General features: G+C 40.6%; 1 protein-coding gene across 1 annotated transcript in view; it reads right to left on the minus strand.

Annotated features, from left to right (window-relative positions):
* col24a1 (collagen type XXIV alpha 1) overlaps positions 1–26,355 on the minus strand; it is an 86,782-nt gene that overhangs the window by 34,423 nt on the left and 26,004 nt on the right. Inside the window, exons 6-22 of the mRNA XM_004562127.3 lie at positions 24,357–24,410; positions 21,938–21,991; positions 19,143–19,187; positions 18,560–18,613; positions 18,341–18,385; positions 16,924–16,977; positions 16,322–16,366; positions 15,438–15,491; positions 15,103–15,147; positions 7,766–7,819; positions 7,616–7,660; positions 7,213–7,266; positions 6,979–7,032; positions 5,863–5,916; positions 3,332–3,385; positions 3,193–3,246; positions 1,410–1,454 (exon numbers count right to left, since the gene is read on the minus strand). Of these exons, the coding sequence (XP_004562184.3) occupies positions 1,410–1,454; positions 3,193–3,246; positions 3,332–3,385; positions 5,863–5,916; positions 6,979–7,032; positions 7,213–7,266; positions 7,616–7,660; positions 7,766–7,819; positions 15,103–15,147; positions 15,438–15,491; positions 16,322–16,366; positions 16,924–16,977; positions 18,341–18,385; positions 18,560–18,613; positions 19,143–19,187; positions 21,938–21,991; positions 24,357–24,410 (864 nt within the window). The remainder of the gene's footprint in view (positions 1–1,409; positions 1,455–3,192; positions 3,247–3,331; positions 3,386–5,862; positions 5,917–6,978; positions 7,033–7,212; positions 7,267–7,615; positions 7,661–7,765; positions 7,820–15,102; positions 15,148–15,437; positions 15,492–16,321; positions 16,367–16,923; positions 16,978–18,340; positions 18,386–18,559; positions 18,614–19,142; positions 19,188–21,937; positions 21,992–24,356; positions 24,411–26,355) is intronic.

The raw sequence follows: 26,355 nt of genomic DNA on the forward strand, positions 1-26,355 counted from the left end.
GTTGGCAATAACAGAGGTCAAACGTTTACTATAGGTCTTTACCAGGTTTGCACACAGTAGCTGGTATTTTGGCCCATTCCTCCATGCAGATCTTCTCGAGAGCAGTGATGTTTTGGGGCTGTCGCCGAGCAACACGGACTTTCAACTCCCGCCACAGATTTTCTATGGGGTTGAGGTCTGGAGACTGGCTAGGCCACTCCAGGACTTTCAAATGCTTCTTACGGAGCCACTCCTTTGTTGCCCGGGCGGTGTGTTTTGGATCATTGTCATGTTGGAAGACCCAGCCTCGTTTCATCTTCAAAGTTGTCACTGATGGAAGGAGGTTTTGGCTCAAAATCTCACGATACATGGCCCCATTCATTCTGTCCTTAACACGGATCAGTCGTCCTGTCCCCTTGGCAGAAAAACAGCCCCATAGCATGATGTTTCCACCCCCATGCTTCACAGTAGGTATGGTGTTCTTGGGATGCAACTCAGTATTCTTCTTCCTCCAAACACGACGAGTTGAGTTTATACCAAAAAGTTCTACTTTGGTTTCATCTGACCACATGACATTCTCCCAATCCTCTGCTGTATCATCCATGTGCTCTCTGGCAAACTTCAGACGGGCCTGGACATGCACTGGCTTCAGCAGCGGAACACGTCTGGCACTGCGGGATTTGATTCCCTGCCGTTGTAGTGTGTTACTGATGGTGACCTTTGTTACTTTGGTCCCGGCTCTCTGCAGGTCATTCACCAGGTCCCCCCGTGTGGTCCTGGGATCTTTGCTCACCGTTCTCATGATCATTTTGACCCCACGGGATGAGATCTTGCGTGGAGCCCCAGATCGAGGGAGATTATCAGTGGTCTTGTATGTCTTCCATTTTCTGATGATTGCTCCCACAGTTGATTTCTTCACACCAAGCTGCTTGCCTATTGTAGATTCACTCTTCCCAGTCTGGTGCAGGTCTACAATACTTTTCCTGGTGTCCTTCGAAAGCTCTTTGGTCTTGGCCATGGCGGAGTTTGGAGTCTGACTGTTTGAGGCTGTGGACAGGTGTCTTTTATACAGATGAGTTCAAACAGGTGCCATTCATACAGGTAACGAGTGGGGGACAGAAAAGCTTCTTACAGAAGACGTTACAGGTCTGTGAGAGCCAGAGATTTTCCTTGTTTGAGGTGACCAAATACTTATTTTCCACCCTGATTTACGAATAAATTCTTTACAAATCCTACCATGTGAATTCATGGATTTTTTTTTCACATTCTGTCTCTCACAGTTGAAGTGTACCTCTGGTGCAAATTACTGACCTCTGTCATCATTTTAAGTGGGGGAACTTGCACAATCGGTGGCTGACTAAATACTTTTTTGCCCCACTGTACGTGTGCGGCTGAGTGCAAATTCAGTGTATGAATTTGGGAGTTCTTACAGTAGGGCCTGGCCCGCCGGGTGGGCCGAGTGGTCCTTCGTCGCCCTGCAGAAACAAAGTTTGTTCAATCAAAAGTTTCCAAAGGCATGTTTCTGAAAAGCTGTAAATAAAAACGTGTTACACTGATTTGAAAATTGTATAAAGCATTTATGTCTCTTCACAAACAGATGTTAGAACTTATATTTTTATTATATTACATAATACCAGGAAGTTTAGCACACTGATGTATCACTTCTTCTTTTAACAAAATTTAGAAAGCATGTGCAAGGATAACAATTGGAGATTTTTTTTCCATTCTTAGTGGTAAATGATTTCAGCTCCATGATGGTTCAGGGCTTCTTTTTATTAATTATTAACATTATTATTATCATGATTAATGGCTAATAGTCATTTTTTAAGCATAGGTTCAATCAAAAGTGAGCCATCAAACCTTTAAAAAGTGGAAAACCCTTATTAATGATCAAACGTCCCTGTGCAGTGATTTCCACTGTAGCATTGTGCCAGCAACTCTGGGGTCATCTTGTAGCACCGTGTTACTCCTACCCATGTTTTTTTGTTGCATGCAACATTTCCCCTCTGAGCATCCATTATCGCTAACAGATGAAGGCAATTCTGTCTGAATTGGTGATGTCGGCACATTCCCTTGTCTACAGTACAGGAACTCCACAGGGGGCTGTGCTTACTTAATTCCTGTTTACTCTGTACACCTCAGACTTTCAGCAAAACTCCCGGTCATACCACCTACAGAAAATCTGATGATTCTGCAGTTGTCTGATGTCAGCAGGAGAACCACCGCTCACTAGATTTCTTTTTTCTTTCTTACAAACCATAGTGTGTAAAATCCCAGCAGTTTCCGAAATACTTAGACCAGCTCATCTGGCCTTAACCCACTCTTCTCCCTCATTCTGATGCTCAGTTTGAGCTTCAGTGGTTTTTTGTTTTTACTGTGCCTACATTTCTAAAAGCATTGTGTGGCATGCTAATTAGATATTTACTTCAATGAGAGGCTGAACAGGTGTACCTAATAAAGTGTCCATCTTAGTTTCTTACAAGGTCTTGCAAACTGGATATGAAAAGGTTTAAATTTTACTCAAATAAAGAGAAAAAATGTATATATCTTGTTATTTCTCAACATCATTGTTTTGGGTAAATGGCCTGCATTTGTATAGCGCTTTTCTAGTCCATAGGACCCCAAAGCGCTTTACACTACATTCAGTCATCCACCCATTCACACACACATTCACACACTGGCGATAGCAAGCTACATTGTAGCCACAGCTGCCCTGGGGCGCACTGACAGAGGCGAGGCTGCCGGACACAGGCGCCACCGGGCCCTCTGACCACCACCAGTAACAACCTTTGTCTGCGTACTCTGCCGTGTGTGACAGAAGAATACATTAGCCAACTCTACACCGTTGTGTATGGAGGCCAGATCAATATTCCAACATTAAGCACAATAGAAAACTGTGTGTTGCTCTACACTTTCCAGTGGATTATGTTGCTATTTACAGGGCTGGAAAACATTTCAGCCTTGTTTTCATAAGCACCTGTTGGTGAATCATGACTTCACCTGGTGGAACATGCCCTGAGAGATATAGCAGGGGGAAAAAAACTAAGATCTGAGCTATACCTGTGAAATATGAATAGATGTTAAATGAGAGGGAGTGTGCTAATTCATCTTGCCTGATCAAATGGAAATTCCTCAGTGAGCTATAGTTTCCACTTCTCTTCTCTGAGTGAATTGAGAACCTGGAAAGATAAGTTAGGTGTCAAATTGTCTCACCTGTATTCCTTTAGGCCCTGGCGGACCCTGGGGTCCTCTCTCACCCTGCAAACCCTGAAACACAGGTGAATGTATGACTGGATGAAATTAATGAATGAGTGGATGGATCGAGAGAGTGGAAAAAGAGATGCCGTTGTACCTTTGGACCAGGTGGTCCGTTTGGGCCCGGCGCTCCAATGTCCCCAGGAAACCCCTTGCAAATTCAGGAGAGAACGAATATTGTTATAGAACATTATTATTAAGCCAAATGTTTTGATTCCTCTGCATTAACCTGTATAAGACAGAACTGTATAAAAATAATGATGGATTGCTGCTGAGCTAATGTTCTCCCTCAGGCAAGCCTGCCATGACACAATCACTCATCTCATAAAATGTGCTTGCGAGCTGCAGCCTTTGTGACCTTTGATGACGTAGCAATTCTGGGCAGCTTGACTTTGACATTGTCGATGTGTTTCACATACTGTGCAGTATTAACAAACACTTTAACAGAAGGTGAGATATTCTGCATAACACCTAAAGACAGAGTGCTGGCAGACCATGACAGAGCAGGAAAATTTTAAGGACATATTAACATTGTGGAAATGTAATAGTTTTGACTTAGAAACGCTTGTGGCTAGCAAGATAATGTGCTACATTCAGTTCAGTGCTATGTTGTTGCTAGTGGGAGAGCTAGCATAGCATAGAGAAGATTTTCCAAGTACGTATTCAGGAGTTTTTAATTTAACCACAAACTGTAGTCAGATGAGTTGATGCCTGCGAAAAGCTCCAACAACAATCCCACGCTGCTGCTCTTTCTCTCTAGTAAAACGCTTGTTTTTAAGCTTTTAATGGAACTACTACTAATACAGTTATCACGAAAAACCCCAACAACAACGTTTTAAGCAAAGCAAGTCGATTATTGACTTAAAAAATTAAAGAATGTAAAATAATTACTTGCCTCTTCCATGACAAAAAAACCAATTCAGTCTCTATTTGTCAGAGCATCTATAGCTAATTTTAATAATTCAAATCAACATCAAATTACAATTTTTAGCAATTACAGGGATTATGAATGACAAAGATAATGTTTTCTGAGTATGAATAAATAAACTCAGCCCAAAAAAGGAACAAAAGAATGACAAAACATGCAAATACATGTACCTAATATGAGCGACTTTGCCCACACAGACACACTCAGCAGTATAAGACTCTGTGAAGTCATCCGTTTCTGTTTTAAGATTTATATTAAGCTGTTCATTATCTTCTAAATTGGTAGATAATTTGGTGTGAAAGCAAACGGAATAACAACCATAACAATCCCTTCGAATCTAAGGTGAGCCAGCATTTGCAGTATATGCACCGTGAATGAAAATACTTATTTTACAGCCACATGGATTTAGCTTAAATCCTATATCTGCTACCTGCTACCTTATGCTACCCCTATGCTGTCTTTGTCTTTGCATTATCATAAGTTTGACTTGGAGCAGCCATAAAAGAAGCACTCTCTTGGCAACGTGTCCATTGCATTACACACTATTAGGAAAGTAGCTGTACCTCAATCTGTCTTTACTTTAGTCAGCATACTCCACTGAGCCAAAATACAGCAAAAAAAAAGAAAAAAAGAAATGCTGTCAGATACTACAGTCAATATTTTAAGAAGACAAAAGCTGAAACATTTTACTCTGACCTTCTCATACTTTATACTGGACTGCTGAATACTGGCCTCAGTGAAGATCATGTTTTTAACAGTAGCTGCCTCTGACTCCCCTTTATTTAATGCAAGCGCAACAAATATTAATAATAATAATTTATTTGTACAATAATTTTCAAAACACAGAGTTACTAAGTGTGTCACAGTTTGAATAAAAGCTAACCATAAGTATACATGTTCCAACATACAGATACATAAATGGGAAAATATGAATGGAAAACTAACCTGTAAAAATAAGAAGTCAGTCACTCTGATATAAGCAAGAGCCAGTCAATGTAGAGCTTTATATGTTAATAATTTGATGTTAAGGTGGATTCTGAATGTCACTTGGACCCAGCAAACGGAAGCAATAATAGCTGTGATTGGTGAGCGTCAGATAGCAGCAAGGCTGCTAACAAAAGCTATGTTCTGCACCATCTGGAGAGGAGCTATGGAGGACTGAGAGATGCAAGTGACTGACAGTAATAGGTGGGAGAAAATTAAAGTGTATATTAAAAGCTCCAGATAAAAGAATGAGTCTTTGATTTTTGCAACATTTCTTAAATGAAAGAAACATGACTGGATGAGATTTGAGATGCAAGATGCAAAACTCAGACGTCGTTCAAAGATGTGCAAAGATGCAGATTTCTAACGTTGCTGACTGATCTCCTTAGAGAAACTGTCAAGAACCTGTTTTACCAGGATTGAGATGAACGAAATTTGAATACATCCACTTAGAAATGGCAGAGAAGCATTCACTGAGACGGGAGATGCTGTTAAGGTTTTAGGGCTTAACAGAAATGTACAACTGTGTGCCATCTGTATAGCAATGGTAAGAGATTCCTTTGAAACTATTAAGAAACATGTATAAAGAAAACAAAATTGGTCCAAGATTAAGTGCTGGGGGACTCCACATATGAGGAAATATATTTGTTAATATGCATTGGTAAGTATCTGTCAGAAAATTGTGATGAAAAAATGCACAACCATGTATGCCTTACCTCTGGTCCTGGAGGCCCAGGTGATCCAGTCACACCCATTTCTCCAATTTTACCCTGACGAAAAGAGAAGAAAGACATGAACAATTTGCTCCTCTTGTGTTGTGCGGATATAATCCCGAAATAAGTCACTGACACCACTTTGATGATGTATTCAAATGTTAGATCACCAAGGGGATCCTACAGAGAGTCTAAAGCACTCAGATCATGATTCTGCTTGCTATAACTGTCAGACAGGACAGGGTATAAAAAAAGAAAGTAAAAAGTAAAAAATTAGCCAATAAAGACTAATAATGTTACTTCATATTTGCTAATCTGTGGTTGACAAAAGATTTTCCAAGCAGTTTCTGTCACTCCATTTTAAATGTTTGTTTCTTTGCTTTGATTCACTACAGATAGCCGTTTAACTTGTGCAACTTTCCTGCCATTATGTTAACACACTAATATTACAGACAGCTGGGCACCAGTCTGGGTTTGGTGTGGAATAATCGCTCTAAGCGCTTCAGTAACAGTTCTTAGTAAGTCAAAGATGCAGCAGTTTGCTGAAACCACAACTTATCTCTGATTGGCTGGCAAGAGACAAGAGCTGAAAAAACCCACCTGAAACCAAAGATTGAGCCAAAGGGATTACGTTTACACATGCTAACCGCTTTATTTAGCACTGGCTGTGTTTAATATAATTATCCAGCACTGTAACAGTATACATATGACAGGAAATAGCAAAAACCCTTTAATCATGTAGACTGCTAACTACATGTTAGCTTTTTGTCTTTTCTTTCCTCTTTACACTGGGCTAACAATGTCATTATTCTCATTACGTGACTTGTTTAGATATCATCCTGCAGGGAATTTGTAATGTTTTAACTTAAAAGAGATTAATTTGCTCTAATGGTTGCTTGTGCTGATAAGCAAACCCAGAGCTGTTTAAAGACATTAATTTCACATTTATCTCCTATCACTGAATCTCCCCTCCCAGAAAATCTAAGATAAGGGTAATGTTTTCTGAGTATGACTAAATAAACTGAATCCAAAAAGCATGGCAAAACATCCACGAACATGCAAATACATGTTCCAAGCATGAGTAACTTTGCCCACTCAGACACACTCACACAGACATACCGGTGGCCCTGGTTTCCCTCTGGGCCCAGGAAGACCAGGTGCACCAGCAGCACCCTGAAAGACAAACACACACCATTTTTGAGTTGATTTCACAAACTCTGTGGTTGACTTTTCTTGTTTTTTAATCAATCTCTATGTACCGTAATGGAGCAAACACAGGTAGAACCTATTGGTAACAGCAGATACACACATTGCATGGTCACATGGCGTGCTATGCTTTGTAAGGACGCTTACCTTATCCCCCTGGTACCCCATCTCTCCTGGCTCGCCCCTTTGTCCGGTTTCACCCTAGATTTCATAGTATCAAACAGAGATATAACACAACACTGCACTGCCGCAATAATCTGAAGAAACCACAAACAAAAAAACGGCACACACTATACAGAGGCTGTTTAATGCACCAGCACTATCAAAATTTAGTTTGATAGGTTGAGTTCAATGTCGTGAAAGCAAATGAAGAGTCTGTAAAGAACCACTGGAGCAATATCAGCGTTTAACATGAAAAAATGATTAAACACTAATACATAGGACTGAGTTTGCTGGATGTGTTAGCAAAATGTCACAAGGATCTTATATAGTACGTCCAAGTCACACATTACACACAGATGCACTGCAATAATATAAATATTTAGATCACCTTATCACCTTTCAATCCAGGCAGGCCGGCTCGTCCTGTTGGGCCCTGTCGCAGAGGGAGCGGAACAAAGGGAAGGAAAAGTTTAACATTCAATCACTTAGGATTCTCCTAAGATGTAAAAAAAATGGTAGAAGCAAATATCAGGCCCACCTGAGGTCCCACCATACCAGGCAGTCCTCGTGGTCCCTCGGGCCCTGGGTCTCCCTGCGAAGAGAAGGACACAGTGGAATTTATGTATCACAAATAGGGATGGGTACCGGTGTCCGGTTCTGACATAAACGGTAGTAACCAGACCGAAAAGCAGCGCACATTTCGGTGCTTTATTTCGGTGCTTTTTTTTCCTGAGCTGTGATACACTTTAGATTCTAGCCAATCATTTTACGTTTCCGAGGATAGTAGGCGGGGCCAGGTACGTACGTTCTGTTAGAGCAGAGCTACAGATTAAAAATGTCCAAGACGAAGCGGTCAAAAGTCTGGCTGTACTTCACAGCAAAATATGCAAACTCAGCAGCCTGCAACAAGTGCTTTAAGCTGATACTGTCAAAGGAGGTAACACCTCAAATCCGATGAAACACCTGGCGACGCATAGCGTTTTTTTTAAAAGCCCAGAAATGCGCCGTATTTGATAGCTTGCTGCGAGACCTCACACCGAGCACATCTACTGCGGGTGGGTTGCCTGTTATGCAACATCCCCCAAAAACACGAAGAGGAGAGTCCTGGCCCCTAGCCCTGCCAGTGTAGCAGAAATGATGACGGATGATGGTGGCAGCAGCAGCCGTTCTTCTCTGCGTGAGTAGCTAATTTACGTTGAGTAGGCTAACCACGTTATTACATTAATGCATGTAAGGTGAACTAGCAAACATCATCATAGCTACATGCGGATGTCCTCTTGTTTGATGGCAGATACTCCCTTCACCCTGGCTAAAAAGGCTAAAATGACCAAAGAAAAAGTGGAAAACAGTTAAACATGAGAGGTTTAGGACAAAGTTTGTGTTTTTTCCATTGTTTAAGCACTGCTTCCAGCCAAGAGTGATACCATATATGCCCCATAGCTGCAGAAAAGGCTAACATTGTTATATTTTTACAAAAAACAGCTGAACATGAGAGGTTTTTGGACCAATTTTGTGTTCTCCATTCTTTAAGCACCGGTTTGAGCACCGTTTGAGCACCAGCACAGTTTCAAAAGTACCGATTTGGCACCGGTATCGGATAAAACCTAAACGATACCCATCCCTAATCACAAATATGTATCACAAATACACACACGTAGTACTTGTAATATGAGTCCATTGTTGTTTGATAGTGAATGGCAGTTTTGCACAAAATATTTCTGATCCATTGTTGACATTGTATTGACATGCAGCACATTCCTGTTTGCCACAACCCTATGAGAAACATAAGCAGTGTTGGCAGAGTATCCAGTTGTTTTGCAGCGGTTTGGGTTGCCAGGCCCCAACAGTCAATCCACTCTAATTGACAGAGGTGAGGGGAGACTGGCCAGAAAGTGTGGCTGGACCAAACAGCAGACAGGCTGCTCAGGTAGCTTTCACCCTGTCTGCAGTAATAGTCAGAAGCACTGATGTGATGACAACAATTTGTATATGCACAAGTATGTGTGAGAGCATACGTGCTATACTATTCCCACAGACACAGCAGTTACAAGTTACTCTGGGTTTTTTCCCCCTCTATGCCTAAAGATAGTGGAAGCAATACCATATTTGCTCGGTAGCAGCAATGTCTGATGCAACCAACAAAAGTATAGTGAATACAGATGGATACAAAACCAAAATAAAATCCAGAATTTTGCACCACTCGTCTGCAGAAAAGGCCTGAGAGCAATAATGTTACTGAAAAACAAACCTAAAAGAATTAAAGAACCAACCACTAAAAACAATCAATGTGTCGGTCTGACCAATATGCACAAAATCAGTAATAAGTAGTACAGAATACTGTCTATGTTGCATCATCAAAGACATGTGGCTTAAACTATAAGTCCATCTGGACCCCTTAAGGTCAGTGTTTGATGCTGAGGCTCCGCTGTGGTATCGCAGGAGGACACACACAAATCACATGCCTTCCATCAAAAGAGGCTTTTAACAGTGGACACATGAAAAATGATGCACTGAAAGAAGGGGGAAAGCACAGATAGAAAATGTTCCCCCATTGCCCCCACCCAAAAACTCCAGAGTCCACTGGCCGAGCTGAAACAACAGGGTACATCAACATCCCACACAGAGCCTTTCCTCAAACTGCTGTCAAGATGAAGCCTGTCTGCCAGGTGGTTAAACGTCATCCAAACCGCTATCTGCTCGCCACGTGGGGAAGACAATTGGTTCGAGGCTTGATCAAATCCAGATTGCTGCATTCCTGTACATCATGTTTCAACACAACCGTTGTAGCCTCAGAAAATCCAATTAGACATAGAAATGTTTCTACACCCAGGACATCATAATCCCATTTAAGCGCGCCACTTCAAATGCCTCCAATTCAGACCCAGACAAGATTTAGTGCATTTTAATTTAGACTTGGCCACAAACAGCATGTACCTCTGTTAGCCACACACCAAATCTGATTGGCTACATACCAAAAAAAGGGTTGGGCCTCCTCTGGTAGCTTATGTGCTTATGCCGTTAAAGCGATTAAGTATCTCCTGTAGGTGTAACGTGTAGGTGTCCCTTTTTTCACCACGTAGTTTATGTGTAGACAGCTGTTATTCCTTGCTACTGCAATAAGACATATACCAATAGCTAATTTCACTCTAACTTCAAAGTAACTTCAGAAGAATAGATGAGAAGGTATAAATCTAGAAAGTTAATCTAGTTCCTGACACAGTCACAGTCCAGTATAGCTAAATGACTTTGGTGCAAACTACTGAACTGCAATGCCCATCATTTCCTGTCTGTCTTCAATATCATGATTGCTACCTTCATGGACACATTCACAAGTACTTTGAGTGTAAATAGAGCCATTCCTAAAAAAAAATGCAGGTAGTACAGTGGGGCAAAAAAGTATTTAGTCAGCCACCGATTGTGCAAGTTCCCCCACCTAAAATGATGACAGAGGTCAGTAATTTGCACCAGAGGTACACTTCAACTGTGAGAGACAGAATGTGAAAAAAAAATCCATGAATCCACATGGTAGGATTTGTAAAGAATTTATTCGTAAATTAGGGTGGAAAATAAGTATTTGGTCACCTCAAACATGGAAAATCTCTGGCTCTCACAGACCTGTAACGTCTTCTGTAAGAAGCTTGTCTGTCCCCCACTCGTTACCTGTATGAATGGCACCTGTTTGAACTCATCATCTGTATAAAAGACACCTGTCCACAGCCTCAAACAGTCAGACTCCAAACTCCGCCATGGCCAAGACCAAAGAGCTTTCGAAGGACACCAGGAAAAGTATTGTAGACCTGCACCAGACTGGGAAGAGTGAATCTACAATAGGCAAGCAGCTTGGTGTGAAAAAATCAACTGTGGGAGCAATCATCAGAAAATGGAAGACATACAAGACCACTGATAATCTCCCTCGATCTGGGGCTCCACGCAAGATCTCATCCCGTGGGGTCAAAATGATCATGAGAACGATGAGCAAAGATCCCAGAACCACACGGGGGGACCTGGTGAATGACCTGCAGAGAGCTGGGACCAAAGTAACAAAGGTCACCATCAGTAACACACTACAACGGCAGGGAATCAAATCCCGCAGTGCCAGACGTGTTCCGCTGCTGAAGCCAGTGCATGTCCAGGCCCGTCTGAAGTTTGCCAGAGAGCACATGGATGATACAGCAGAGGATTGGGAGAATGTCATGTGGTCAGATGAAACCAAAGTAGAACTTTTTGGTATAAACTCAACTCATCGTGTTTGGCGGAAGAAGAATACTGAGTTGCATCCCAAGAACACCATACCTACTGTGAAGCATGGGGGTGGAAACATCATGCTATGGGGCTGTTTTTCTGCCAAGGGGACAGGACGACTGATCCGTGTTAAGGACAGAATGAATGGGGCCATGTATCGTGAGATTTTGAGCCAAAACCTCCTTCCATCAGTGACAACTTTGAAGATGAAACGAGGCTGGGTCTTCCAACATGACAATGATCCAAAACACACCGCCCGGGCAACAAAGGAGTGGCTCCGTAAGAAGCATTTGAAAGTCCTGGAGTGGCCTGGCCAGTCTCCAGACCTCAACCCCATAGAAAATCTGTGGCGGGAGTTGAAAGTCCGTGTTGCTCGGCGACAGCCCCAAAACATCACTGCTCTCGAGAAGATCTGCATGAGGAATGGGCCAAAATACCAGCTACTGTGTGTGCAAACCTGGTAAAGACCTATAGTAAACGTTTGACCTCTGTTATTGCCAACAAAGGTTATGTTACAAAGTATTGAGTTGTATTTTTGTTATTGACCAAATACTTATTTTCCACCCTGATTTACGAATAAATTCTTTACAAATCCTACCATGTGGATTCATGGATTTTTTTTTCACATTCTGTCTCTCACAGTTGAAGTGTACCTCTGGTGCAAATTACTGACCTCTGTCATCATTTTAGGTGGGGGAACTTGCACAATCGGTGGCTGACTAAATACTTTTTTGCCCCACTGTATATAAAAACAACAACAAAAAACATGGTGGAAGAATTGTAAAGAGAAAAAACAAGGGTATTATTACAACTACTCTGGTCTCCATCTCGCCCTACTGTTTTTCTTTCAGGCTATGAAAAAGTGTCGGGCTGCATCACATTTTGCCGAGTCACACACTGGCAGAGACATCAAGTGCATACCAGAAGGAACACTTGCTGTTTATGTTCTCTCTGCGATTACTCGAGTAAAGGTTCTAACCACGTGCAATAGGCTTTTAAATAAATGAGTGAGCACAACGAGAGCCTCAACGGTGTGACTGACAGTGAGACGTGAAAATGAGTTTTAGATGTCAAATTAAAGTTCTTTGCGAGATTCATACAGCGTCAAAATCACCCAGCTGGAAAGTTGAGTGAATATGATTTATTACATCAAAGGCTGGATTAAAGAGGTGCGGGGATTTGGGCTCTCTAGTATGATTACTCAAAAGTACTTACTGGCCATAACTTGTCTGAGAACTGCATCAGCTTTAATTATTAATAAGTCAGTTACCTTCTCCTTTTTTGCATTTGAGTAAAAGTATATAAATTGCAAAAAACTATCTTATCACTGACTTCATTTGAGTAGTAGCGTTTGACATTGCTCCGGACAACACAACCTGAAAGTGTTAAAGCGTTTATTTCCCTTATATCTTGCCAAGAAGCATTGTTGGCAACAAAGGAATAATCAACAAAACACAAATTTCCTTACTTTTTGAGCTAATTTTAAATAGGCACAGGGAAGGAAAGGAAAGGAAAGCCCATTCACACACATACAAGTGTGTAAATCAGTGTCACATCCTTTTCTTTTTACACCAAGTGGTCTGCAGTTTCTGAATGAGACCTGTCATCAGTTAAACACAGCAAGTGCCATGGCTAGCAGAACTGATATAATCAAAAGCAACTATTTATTTTTGCATAGCACATGTAAAATTCTGCATGATATTAGGTTTGGGTTTTTGTTTTTTTTTTTAACCAAAACACTTGAAGATGGTGTGTGCATACTTCCTGTCTGGCTGTTTCAGTAGGATCAGTGACTTACAGCCAGTAGCTGAGGTGAATGCTGAGAAATCATTCCTCCAGCTGTGTCTAGCGCCACTCAGTGACCCCTCAAAAATCCCCAATAAATTCAAAGATACGAGGAACACAAACCAGTGTAAACGACACTTGAAAGCACGGGACAGGTGCTGTATACAGTTGGATCAGGGTGGCTGACGTGAACATCTGGAAGTAACTATAGACACACGATACTGCATTCTGCAGTAATGGAAAAAAAGCTTGTTCTCTTTTAGGCCTCTGATGGTCTTTCCTTAATTTAAATGTATTTTAACCTCTTTATTGTAACTCACTTTACCCTTTAACAGCAAACAACAAGCTCAGCTCCAGTACTCTACACTCAACCTGACATTAGACTAAAAAAAAAAACCCAAAAAAACAAAACAAAGCAGGCAGCTATATATTCTCTTTATTCTCTACACCCTGTCTGCATGTGGCAAGTTTCGCTTTCACTAAGGTTTCCAATGTCTGGCTCTCTTTAACATGTAAGCCCATGTTGACTTGTGAATCTCATCACATTCACATCCTATTTATACGAGTCCCTTACTTATGGCCTTACCAGTGGTTAAAGCATGAACATGCATAAACAAAAAGAAACCCACTGACAGTCACCTGGCCTCTACTAAACACAACAAGAGGAGGACGAGACACCAAAGCTGAAAATTTCCTCCACATCAGGCATGAATTAACTTTCTGGATGTAGAAGAGCTCAGAAAAGTAAAACATCCTTCCAAAGATTCCTGGATCCAGATCTCCAGAAGTTAATCACCTTTTGAATTGGGCCAAGCCCCACCTCTGGTGCACTTTGTATGCAAATATGTCAATACCTCTTTGAGGTAGCGGACAAACAAATAAATCAAACGAACCAATCAGATGACCTCCATAGTTGAGGTAGATTTACAGTGTCTCTGGGTTCTCTGGGTTTCTCTAGCTTTAAAGCTTCAGTCCTGGTTCTGTGAATAATCCTAGTTTGAAATTATTGAGTTCCTATTCCTGATTTCATTGTATTACAGTGGGCCTGTATTGTTGTAGTTTTGAATGGTGTTTTCTTGGGTTTCGGCCTCTGTTTTGAGTTTATCAGAGTGCCTTTATTCCCCTCAGTGGTTTTCTGCTCATTCCTCCCTAAGTCTCTTCTGCCTCTGATTTAGTTAGGGTGAAGTCTTCTTGCTTACATGTTTTTCCTATTTTACTTTGAAAGTCAGCCTTTATTCCCTTGTGTTGCTTTTATTTCCTGTCTTACCTTGTCTAGTTGTCACCTATTGGTAGATATCATCACCTGTGTCCACACCCATCTGTCTTCCCCGGGCACTTCTGAGAGTATTTGTAAACTTGCCTCAAGACGTCCGTTCATTTTCCTTGATGTGCATCTCCGATTTCTCTGTAGGTCCTTTATTTACTTTTTAAACTTTGGGACTTTTTATACCTGCCTAAATAAAGGCATGTTATCTTATTTCATTACATTGTTTTTGTGCCTTGCATTCAGGTCACCTCAGCTCCACATATCTTGACGTACAATGGAAGAGAACAACAGAAAAGACACTACTGCCATCAGGAAAACAAAACCCGTATTAAACGATACAGGGAATCTAACCAAGAATTAGCTTGCGACGTGAAAATTCCTAACTACTGTCAGTCGTGAGGCTCATGAGCCAATCCCAATCTAAGCACTAAGACAAGTGGAATAAGACACAATAGGCCTGAGATAAAACTGACAAAACTGAGCCTTGTGAGTCACAGGTCTAAGAACGGACTCACAAATCTAAATCAAACAAAACATGTTGCTGCTAAAAAAAAAAAAAAAAAAAAAAAATACAGACTCACCCTTAGACCAGGAAAGCCACTTATGCCAGCCCCACCAACAGGGCCCTGTGGAGGAACATCATAAGTACGTTTGTCTCACTCTCAAAACAATACAGGAGTAACAAAGCATATTTATGTCATCTGATCATAAAAAACCCTAAAAAACTCTCAGTAAAGCTAGGATTATTCATACGCATATAACTGTACATTTTACAGCTGAGTATTATGAGACACTGTCCACCTGTGCTGCCTCTAATGAGACAGCACAAACAGAAGAAGCCAGAGTTCAAGGATGAAGACAGAAGACTGAAGTAAGTATTGGACATACTGAACAAAAAGCGGGCACAAGTTCTCACCTCATTTCCATCTGGACCAGGAGGCCCCCTCTCCCCAGCATCCCCCATGACACCCTACGGGGCAAATACATCCACAATTAATTTAAGAAAGTCAGGACTACCATTTTTAACTTTACCCTCAATCTGCAGAGAGTAGCACCTCCACAGAGGTAAAAGAGTAGTTTTTTTCTTCTGCTTTCTCCATAACGGCTCTGTGCTTTCTGTCGTGCGTGGCATAGCAAACTTTTTTTAAAAATTGACTTTACATGTAGCATTTAACGTGCAATTTCCCAAAGTAATTATTCAAGATTAACTTCACGTGGACATAATGTGCAAAAGCACATTTTTTAATGAGGCAAGATTAGCCGGCGTATTAGCCAGACATCACTGTTCCAAGAAAAAAAAAAAATTGATAAAACAGTCACTGGGCTTTTTGCCCGCTTGGCAACTTCAATACAGAGAAGCGAAGGCTTGTTTTTAAAACATTAACTTTTCACAGTGTGCGGGCCCAACCTAGACATTCCATCTGTCTCTGAGTGTAACTTTATTCAAGGCCACCCTGGAACAAACTTGCAGACAATATGCCAAGATGCATGTAATTTGCTATATCTTGAACACTGTATTGTATGTATGCATACATGTGTAATAGTCCTCTTTGTTCTTTTCTCTCGATGTCCTATCAAACCCGCCTCCTGCTGCTTTAGCACATTCACAGCAGCAGGATACAAATGTGCCTCTTTTGGATGCTTCTGGGGTCTGTGTGGATATGCAGTACTGCTTTATACTGGCATACTGTATACCTGATGAGCTGGATAGCAGCAGTTTTTACCATCAACGTAATGGGCAAAAGTATAGATTTAGGGAACTGTTAAGTATGGCAAAAACCAAAATGGATTCATTATTACATGTCTTCCTTTGGGGCCAGGTCTTCCAGCAGGTCCAGGTATGCCCTAGAAAAGAAAAACAAGCAGTTAGATTTCTCACGCAAGTTTAGGATTGAAATTGAAATGACTGGAAAGAGAATTAGAGAGGATATGAGCCTAAGCAACCACAGCTCTTCTAATCTCCTCCGCAATCCGTAAAACAAAATAAGCCCATAAAATAAGATGCTTAAATTATCCATTAAAGTCGCACAGGTTCTCAATACAGCCTACTTTAGGTGAGGATTTAACAATGCATTTCATCACGTTGAATAAAGTTCTCTTGGCATAAAACAAGCTGATGTGAAAAAGCCACAACAAAACTACAAACACCGGGATTTCTTAGATTTTGACCTCTCAAGAATGAAGCAATGTGTTCAGTAATTACTGACTGCCTAAATGGAAAATATTTTTTCTGTAGCCTAATGATGGGGGGGAAAGTTTGAATAAACAGAAAATAAATGGAGGTGAAAGATAAGATATTTACAGATTTATTAGAGGTAAATAAAAAAATTGTGATGGGAAATGTGTCATGTTTATAGAGACTTTGACAAATTGCACACTGGAAATGAACAAACATCACTCACTTTCTCCCCTTCCAGCCCGGGTGGGCCAGCATCGCCCGGAGGCCCAATGAAACCCTGAAAATGAGAAAAACATCACAACAAAGTAAAAATTCTGTGCTGCATTAACACAGCACAATGCTTACATTAACTTGTCATTATGAAATAACGACAGCAGAAGAATAGTAGCTTGTCTGGTGCACTGTTCTTGAATGCCTTCAAATGCACTAATAATATTTCAGCAACAGAGCTGCGTATAGTCTTTTATTTTGGAAACTGACTAGATTTCCTTTTCCTGCATCTGACTTTTTGCACTCTGCATCAGATGTGGGTCATGTCCGCTCATCTTGGCTAACATGAATAACTTATTTTGTGCTGATGGCAGCACAGGAAAAACGATTTGCCACTGAAATCAGTTCATAACAATCAGGACGGTCGCAGCTTGAACATCTTTGTCTGGAGTACAGAGCCACCACATGAAAGTACCTAATTGGGTAAAAATAGATGACACAGTCAGAGGATTTTTTTTATCCTTTTAAAATTTAATTCTGGATTTTAAAAGACATGTGTGGCCCTGATGCATCCTGTGGGAAACATGGGAGAAATAGCTGGTTTCACTGGCCAAACTCTTCTTTGTTCAAGGTAAATGTAGCTCAGGAACAGTCTGAGCACAGATTCCTCATCAGTGTTACAGGTAATTTCAAGGAGTTTTCCAGTGAGTAAAAATGCAAACAGGATCAGTATCTGAGACCAATGATCGATTAAATTTTTGTACCAATAACAAAAAAAAAAAAAAAAAAACCCAAATAGGATCTTTAATCTGATTTTAAATCATGAACAGTGTTCTCATATCATAATTGGTCCTGCATTACAAGCTAACATACACCAAAAACAAATCTGTTGGAGCCATAAGAAATTAAAAAGTTGGTTTTAGCCTCATTTTTGCATCCAAACTGTCAAAATACGAGCAAAAAACCCTAAAGCTGCTCAGTATTTGTACTACAATTCAGACTGGCTGCATTCAGGTTTGTATGTCAGTTAGCATACAACCTAATCAGTATTTCCGAGTCATCCTTTTTTTTTTTTTTGCATCCCTTTCCACCCTCTCTCATTGCTCAAACATCTTTCTTTTCAGCACATTGTCTGCCTCTGTGGCTCCTTCTCACCCTGCCAGCTTCGGTCAGACACTGTGATCCTAGCTATCCTGTTTCCTGGGACCGCAACGCTCTTAAGTCCATTCTCTAGCTAGCTCATTTGGCCCCTTCTGATTTCATCTGTTCCTCTTCTACCTACTGTCTTTCTTCTGTTCTCCTATTTTGGGGCATTTCAGTCACTGTGGAGCCAGCCTGAAACTCTGGTCCTAATCCTTTCAGGAAATGAAAGAGTTCAATGTAGTAATACTAAAGGAAAAAAAAAATAGCAGAAAACACCTTATACTTACACGAACACCTTTAGGGCCAGGGCTACCTTGTGGCCCGGCCGAGCCCTACAAAGAAAAACAGGGAGACTTTGTTGACTACAAAGCATCTGATGTGCATAGGTCAGCAGAAATTAGTGTACATTATTGTGGCTGTGTTCTCTTAGTAAAGTTCTCGATAGAGCAATAAAGGAATCTGCAAGGATTGATGGAGAAACAATTTTTGTGTGTTTTTCACTGCACCTGCCTGCCAGGGTAACCTGCAGCTCCAGCTTCGCCAGGAAGTCCTGGTATGCCCTAAAGTGACGAGAGAGGAAAAGGGAGAGAGAGAGAATGAACGGTGAATAGGGAGATTAGCGGACGGATAACGTGAAAGGGGAGAAACGCAGACTTCTAGTAGCAGTGCCAGCTAAGGAATAAAACAAGCACTGTTCATTCCCAACAGCTCCGTCTACTAACTGCACCTTTCAGCACCCCTCCAATACACCCCATCCCTCACTATCTCACTCTGGCTTTTACTTCAGCTCATTGTTCACTGTTATGTGACTCATTCTTGTTATTGTCGTTGTTTGAGAAAGTGAAGAGTTTTAAGAGGGATAAAAAGAGCCATAAAAAGAACCAGCTACTATAAGGGACAGCTGAAGGACTACCATAACTGGCTTGTCACACACTCATCTTTGCATTCGTTCATTTGCATGTGTGTACCAACCCAGTTCCTATTTGTATTTTTGTGACAAAGTACTAGCCGGAATCCAGCTACCTTGAATTTAACAATTTTAGTTTTGTTGGGCTGTAACACAAACCATGAACACAAATAACTACTTACTTGTTCTCCTGGTGGTCCAGGTGGACCCAGATAACCTTTAGGACCCTTAAAAAGTAAAATGAAACAAGTACTTTTAGTAAATTTCAACTGAAAAATTGGTAACTAAGAGTAATTAAGCTGCCCTGCTAGCAGCATTAAAAGGCATAAAAACTAAATGCTAAATTAAGAATATGTACGCCGAATGTGAACTATTAGAGAGCAGTCAGTCTAATCAAAATATCATGTTGAGTGTTGAAACAAAGCATGCGGATGAAGTCAGGGGATTACCAGCTTCAGTAGGATTCAACTACTTGGAAACCATGAATCTATGTGTCAGGTTCAAAGAGTTTAACCAACCACCCCACTGGACAGACCCCAAGCAGTGCACTAAACAAGAAGAGCCAACAGTAAAACTAGAAAAAAGAAGGGTAGTTAATCACTTTAATGAAGTAAAGAAAAAAACAGTGGGATGGATTTCCTGTGGGCAGTTTTTGTGTTACTACTTTAAAATTTCCCAAGTCATAGATAATGCTTTCAACTTGGGTCGGTAACCTTATGCACGTCCTGCATGTCCTGTGTAAACATGAGAAATTATGCAGTTTTGTATCAGTGAAAATAATGGTTTGAGCTTCATGTTTCTGTGGGAAAGTCTGTGGGCAGGCACACTTTTTGGGACTGGCCAAAGGACATGTGATGAAACAATATATAACAAATCTATTACATGTGACATCTCTGTTTGAGAAATTTGCTCTAAACAGTTTTCTTTCAGTTTGTGCCATCTAGTTTTAACAAGTCTGTGTCCCATTTTACATCAGGACAGTTTATAAAAACATCCACAGCACATTTCTGAGTTCTGTGTGGTTTTAAAACAAAGTGATTCAATTAAAACACAAAAAAAATGTTCATTCTGCAGAAAGTGATTAAAGTGGAAACAGCTTAGTGACTCTGGTCCAAAGCCAGCCCTGGGCTACAGCAAAATCCCACATTTAGTTAAGTAAGCACGTTTTCTTTGTAAGCTAAACAGGATTTATTGTTGAGTAAATCAGAGCTATTCTCCTCTTAAGCGCTTTATTTTTGCTTTTGACGTGATTATCAACAACAGATGTTTACAGCGACAAAACACAAGGTCAGGGCCAGGTCAGTGTCTTTTTCGGGGAAGAAAGAGGGCTTCTTGAACAGTATCAATGTCTCTGTCATGTACTTCCGAGGTTGTGACATATGACCTTCACGCCCAATAAAAGTTCCATGCAGGGCTAAAGAGCGTAGGCCAGTCATTTCCTCTTAAAATACCTGATGGGCCGCAGGGGGTGTGCTGGATGTATTAAGTTTAGCTACTGCAAACACTGATGTGGCCTCTTGGGATTCAAGGTTAAGGCCAACTATGTGGAAACCAGATTCAGAATTTCATCAAGAAGCTACCTGTAGATACAGCCATGTGAGGAGCAGGACCACCTACTATAACAGAATAAATCTATTGAGTTCATGGGGTCATGCCAAAAAAAACTCAAACACAACAGCAGCGATGTGTGGCTTTGAGTAAAACTATAAAGCCTAAAAAGAATTTAAGTCTGTCAGTTGATAATTACGTATCAATGCTTTTCATTTTACCCGTCACTGCATCTATGAAATTCTCTGTTTTAAAGCATGGCATGACAGTGGATGTCTGGTACCCAAGGCAGTACCATATCACCCCATTAGAACACTTCGCTCTCGCACTGCAGGCTTACTTGTTGTTCCTAGAATCCAGCTTCCAGTTTGGATTCGGCAGACAGACACTATCTCTACTTTTAAGATTAGGCTTCAAACTTTCCTTTTTGGTAAAGTATATAGTTAGGGCTGGATCAGGTGACCTTGAATCCTCCCTTAGTTATGCTGCAATAGGTGTAGACTGCTGGGGGATTCCCATGATGCACTGAGCATTTTCTTTTCTGTCATCTTTCTCACTCAACATGTGTTAACAGACCTCTCTGTATTGAATCATACTTGTTATTAATCTCTGTCTCTCTTCCACAGCTTGTCTTTTATCATGTCTTCCTTCTCTCACCCCAACCGGTCGCAGCAGATGGCCCCGCCCCTCCCTGAGCCTGGTTCTGCTGGAGGTTTCTTCCTGTTAAAAGGGAGTTTTTCCTTCCCACTGTCGCCAAAGTGCTTGCTCATAGGGGGTCATATCATTGTTGGGTTTTTTCTCTGAATGTATTATTGTAGGGTCTAACTTACAATATAAAGCACATTGAGGCGACTGTTGCTGTGATTTGGCGCTATATAAATACAACTGAATTGAATTGAAATGGAATGGAATATTGACTATGCTATTGATCCCACGGTCCAGGGAAAGGTCGTTTTCCTCTTTCAGATCACCTCTGACCTTAAACCTTAAAAGCCAGGTTTAGCTTTGAGCAAAGCAGCACTACGTCCTAACAGTCAGCTTCAAGCTCTGATTGAGACAGAGAGGAAGAAACAGGATCGACCTCACACGGTAAAGTAAAGATATAGGAGGGGAAAATGAGCAAGAAAAGATGGACTCATATATTTCTTTCTGTTAGTTTATAATGAAAATATAAAGAAACACAGACTGTAGACGGAGAACTGTGGCAAGCAGCGATGACATGGGCCACACTGATTCACCTCAATACAAAGGATTGAAAGGAAACAGTAAATGGTAAAAGTAAGATAAAAGTTGTGCTCCCAGGGATTTTTTTTTAAAGAATTATAAAACAACAAAATGACATTATACAGTACATAAACATGTACTTTTTCACAGATTGAAAGTCTTTTATGCTCTCATCTCACAAGCAGTTTTATAGAATAAATGTTACCAGTAAGCCTGGAAATCCATTGGGTCCAGGACGACCTGGAGATCCTCTGTCACCCTAATAAAACAAAGGAAAAAGAAAGCAGTACAACACATGCACAGTCATTATTAAATGCCATAAATGAAATATTGTTTAACTCAATACTAAAGCTTCATAAAAGCATTACACCAATGAATATTTCATGAAAGTGATGCAATATTAGAAAAAGGAAATAGCTTTTCTGGTTAAAATGAGAAATGTGGGCGGCCAGAGCAAGCAAAATAGGCAGTGATTGACCAGTTAGATATAAAATTAGGCATCAGTTAACACCAACGTGAACATGATCGCTCTCCTCACATCTCAAAATAGAGTTCTGGCTCATAAAAAGGATCTTATGTTGCCTGTTCGCGTCCATCCTGTTGTGGCTGTGGCCGGCTAATCCCGCTGTGTGCTACCTCAGCTGCCACTTGTTAAATCTGTTATTTATGTCGCTGTCATGGATGTGACTGAGTCCTGTTGTCAAGAGCTTGGCCATCTTAGAGGGGAGCAGCATTTTTGGTTTAATCCTGTGCTCACTCAGAGAAGACTCAGCTTACACTTGCTTGAGTTCAGTTACGATACTGCACACTTGACTTACACATACACAAAAAGAGGTAGCAGCGCAAAGTAAACAAGGGAATTACACTGTGATTCATCATTTGGACAGCTGAGTTGTTTCTTGCTAAACATTATTAGTAAGGACTGAAACATCTGTTTATTAATTCGCCATCACTTTTACAAGAAAAGCCCACACAGTGAAAATTCAGATTTAATGATATAGAGATCAAAATATTCTTATTTTGATTTTAAAAACCCAAAAAAAACTAAATAAAGGTAAGTTGAGCGTGCATATGAGAAATTAACTTGGCTAACAGATTTTAACCAGCATTTTTTCTCATTAAAACACCCCGATTTTTTATAATCGCAGTGCATGGTAGTGCAGTGACCTTTCTGTGCGTAATTTGAATGTTTTCTTCTCTTCAGGTGCTTCAGTTTTTTCTCATGGTCCAAAGACATGCATGGGTTATGTTAACAGGCAATCCTACACTGACCGTAGGTGTGAATGTGAGTGTGAATGATTGTCTGTGTCTCTGTGTTAGCCTTGTGCTAGCATGGAGACGTCCCATGGTTTCCTCCTGGTCTCATCTAGTGAGAGCATGCAGACAGTTCCTGGCCTCATCTAACCTACATCCAAAACAACATCTCTGGGACATTATGTTTTAGTCCATCCAAAGCCGCCATGTTCCACCTCAGACTGTCGGGAACTCAGTGATGCCCTGATGCAGATCAGGGAGGAGATCCCCAGGAAACTATCCATCATGTCATTAGGAGCATGAATACCAGCATCCAAGACCATACAGACTAATGAGTATCATTATGAATTGATGCAATGAGGTTTCTGCAAAATGGACTAGCCTGTTGCAACATTTCTTCACTTTCATGTTCACCAAACTGTCAAGATGCCCATAGATGGATCTACCCCAGTTCTGCTAACCCTAAATTTGCATCTGGGCAACAAAAAGATTTCCTTGCTATTTCCAAAATGTTTCCTCAGTGTTTTAAATAACTCCCAGCATTCCTTTCTTTTGTTGGCTCAATTTTGAACAGTGTGAAACAACACTCGCAGCTGCACACATCTTTAAGTCTCATGGAGGTACAAGAGTGATAACAGCACTGCACTACGAATGAACTTGTAAGTAATACTGGACGAACCCTACTGAAACTTCACATTAATCTGTTTACCCCAGCGAGGATTTAAAGAGAGCTATGATACTTTGCTATGCGAAGCTCCTTAAACTTGAGGGAAGACGGATATGTTTGGATATTAATCACTTCAAAAAAATGTAGCAGTGCTTCTCAGGAATATCATTACTGTAATCATGTTTGAAGAAGAAAATGAGACAGAAGAGATGATAGACTAAGCAAAGGCCAGCCGTGATGATGTCAGACAAATCAGTGACAATAAAATGACTCAGAAATGCATAAAAAAGGCTTTAAAGTCAATGTAGAATGAATTCATTGGGATAAAGAAAACCATACCCTCAAAGTCATTGTTGCAGTATTTGAAAATGAATTTATGCTGAAAACGCCTCGTAAAATTAAATGAAAAATCTGTTTTTCATCATCATGAATGAAAACTGTTTAGTATTTTGTGACTTGTCACGGGCTTGCTGAATAATCTTTAGTACTCACTCTACTGTATGAACTGTGTCAACATTTTGGGATCATTTCACAACATTGAAAAGAAAAAAAAAAAAAGAAAAAAAAAGAATCCCACATCATAAACCAAAAGCTGCCAGTAAGTGAAATGGTGGGGGTGACGACTCGTGAGGTCATGAGACAAACATAGCAAAGAGCAGAGGGACAGAGAGCCGGACACAGAGACCAGTGGCAGATTCCTCACCTTCTCTCCTGGTGGAGCCTGACCTGGAGACAGCCCAGGGTCTCCCTTTGAACCCTAGAACAGAAACAGGGTCACAAGGTCATAATGTCAGGCACTCAGTGCATTTATAATCTATTGCTGACACGCACATCCAGATATTGCCACACCTCAAAAATAGTATACATAAAGATTCTGATTTTGAGAGGTCCAAAAATAAGTATGCAGAAAAAAAGCATGCATAACATGCAGGCTACAGTGCTTGATTACCTGATTTACACTGTATGTGTATAAAAATGTATGTGAACCCTTAAGATAGCTGTCAGCAAAAGGCTAGGTGGTGGCAACCAGAAAAACAATATTGGGGGTAAAGGAGTGAGTCTGATGCCGAATTTGATGCTCATCTCACATAAAAGACATCTGCAAAGACTTATAACAAAGAATGACTCATTAGATACATTCTGGGAAATTTAGAAGTAATTTTAGATCCTAAAAACTGAAAATCAGCTGAAGGAAGGAAGGAGCTGATTACCGCCTTTTTTCATTGGTCTGCATGCAGCATTTTGTATGGTATGAAAAAGCAAAGCATACCAAATTCAAAGCCATCTGGTGTAGGATGACAGTCAGAGGCTTTAACCTTCAGCCGGGGTTCATAAGTAATTTGACATCTTGATTGTTTTATTTATAATCTGCTGTAGCAGTGTAAAGAGGCAATTTTCAAAAACTTACACACATATCTGTGTAATAGACAAGCATCACCTGTGAGTCTTTGATGGGTTTAATGAAGACGAAACATACTGTAGCTCTTAGTCTGTTTTACTTAGTTGGTTATTAAAGTGAAAGAAACAGTTGACTCCAAACAAGCAGCTGGAGCAAAGCAGGGATTTCCAGAACAGCAATATTGCTCTTTAACAGCCAGAGGTCTCATGCCTTTCCTCCCCAGTATGAAATAGATTTAGGTCAGAACATCTTTTCTGTTGTGATTCAACTAAAAGTAATATTCTCCAGACAGCAGACAGCCTTAAAGATGCAATGCCAGTAGACTGTCACATAATTTTAGCGCCAATACTTAATCTGACATTCCAACTTGCTGTTGTCAACACTAAAGTGTCCTGGTGAGGAATAATTAGCCGTTCCTGCAAAGCAGGGGGAACAGCAATACAGCACAACATTTTGCACACTGTGAAAAATATTTGGGTTTGGATACTAAGAAAACGAGTGAGTCAAATATATTTTGTGACAGTTTAATAAATGTGTTTTACATGCATGATGAGCTGAACACGCATGACAGACCCTCTTTTTTAGAGACAAATGTACTGAAATGTGGAGGTGAACAGACAGGCACCAAAATGCTTTCAACTATACAAAGGGAATGTTGCTTCATTCTAACGTCACAATTTTCCATTCTTTGCATTATTTATTTTTATGTCATAGATCACATTGAGGAATGTTTCTACAACTGAACTATACCGGAGAGTAAGAGGAGGAACTAAATGTAAAGAAAACTGACTGAATTGAACCTGTTTGATTAGATTGTGTGATTATTCCAATGACTGGAAACCTACAAACATAAACAACCAGAAATCGGTGTCAGGAAGGCCATTCCAGAAACTAATTGGCGATATCTCTATAAAACTGCAGATTTTAAGATCAAACAATTGTACACAAGTAAAACTTCCCAGGGTAGCTCAAGCCCTGCCATGAACTGGAAACTCTTGGAACACCAGTGTCACTGTCCACAGTGAAGTGAGATTTACATCACAATAGACTGAAAGGCGACTGACATCTTCAAGCGTGACTGAAACTTGCTGCTGCCCACATGGAGAAGCTAGATATCTTCCAGAGAAATGTTTTAGGGTCAAATGACACAAACTTTGAGCGATTTGTCCACAGTTGAACGGCCTTCCTACAGCCCTGGTCTCAGCCTTATTAAACATTTGTAGACTGTGCTTAAAAGCAAGTCTGTGCCACAAAACCAACTACTGTAAACAAACTCTACCGAGCCAAGAAACATGGTCAAATA

Source organism: Maylandia zebra, linkage group LG17 (assembly GCF_041146795.1).
Source record: "Maylandia zebra isolate NMK-2024a linkage group LG17, Mzebra_GT3a, whole genome shotgun sequence".
Classification (NCBI taxonomy): Eukaryota; Metazoa; Chordata; class Actinopteri; order Cichliformes; family Cichlidae; genus Maylandia; species Maylandia zebra.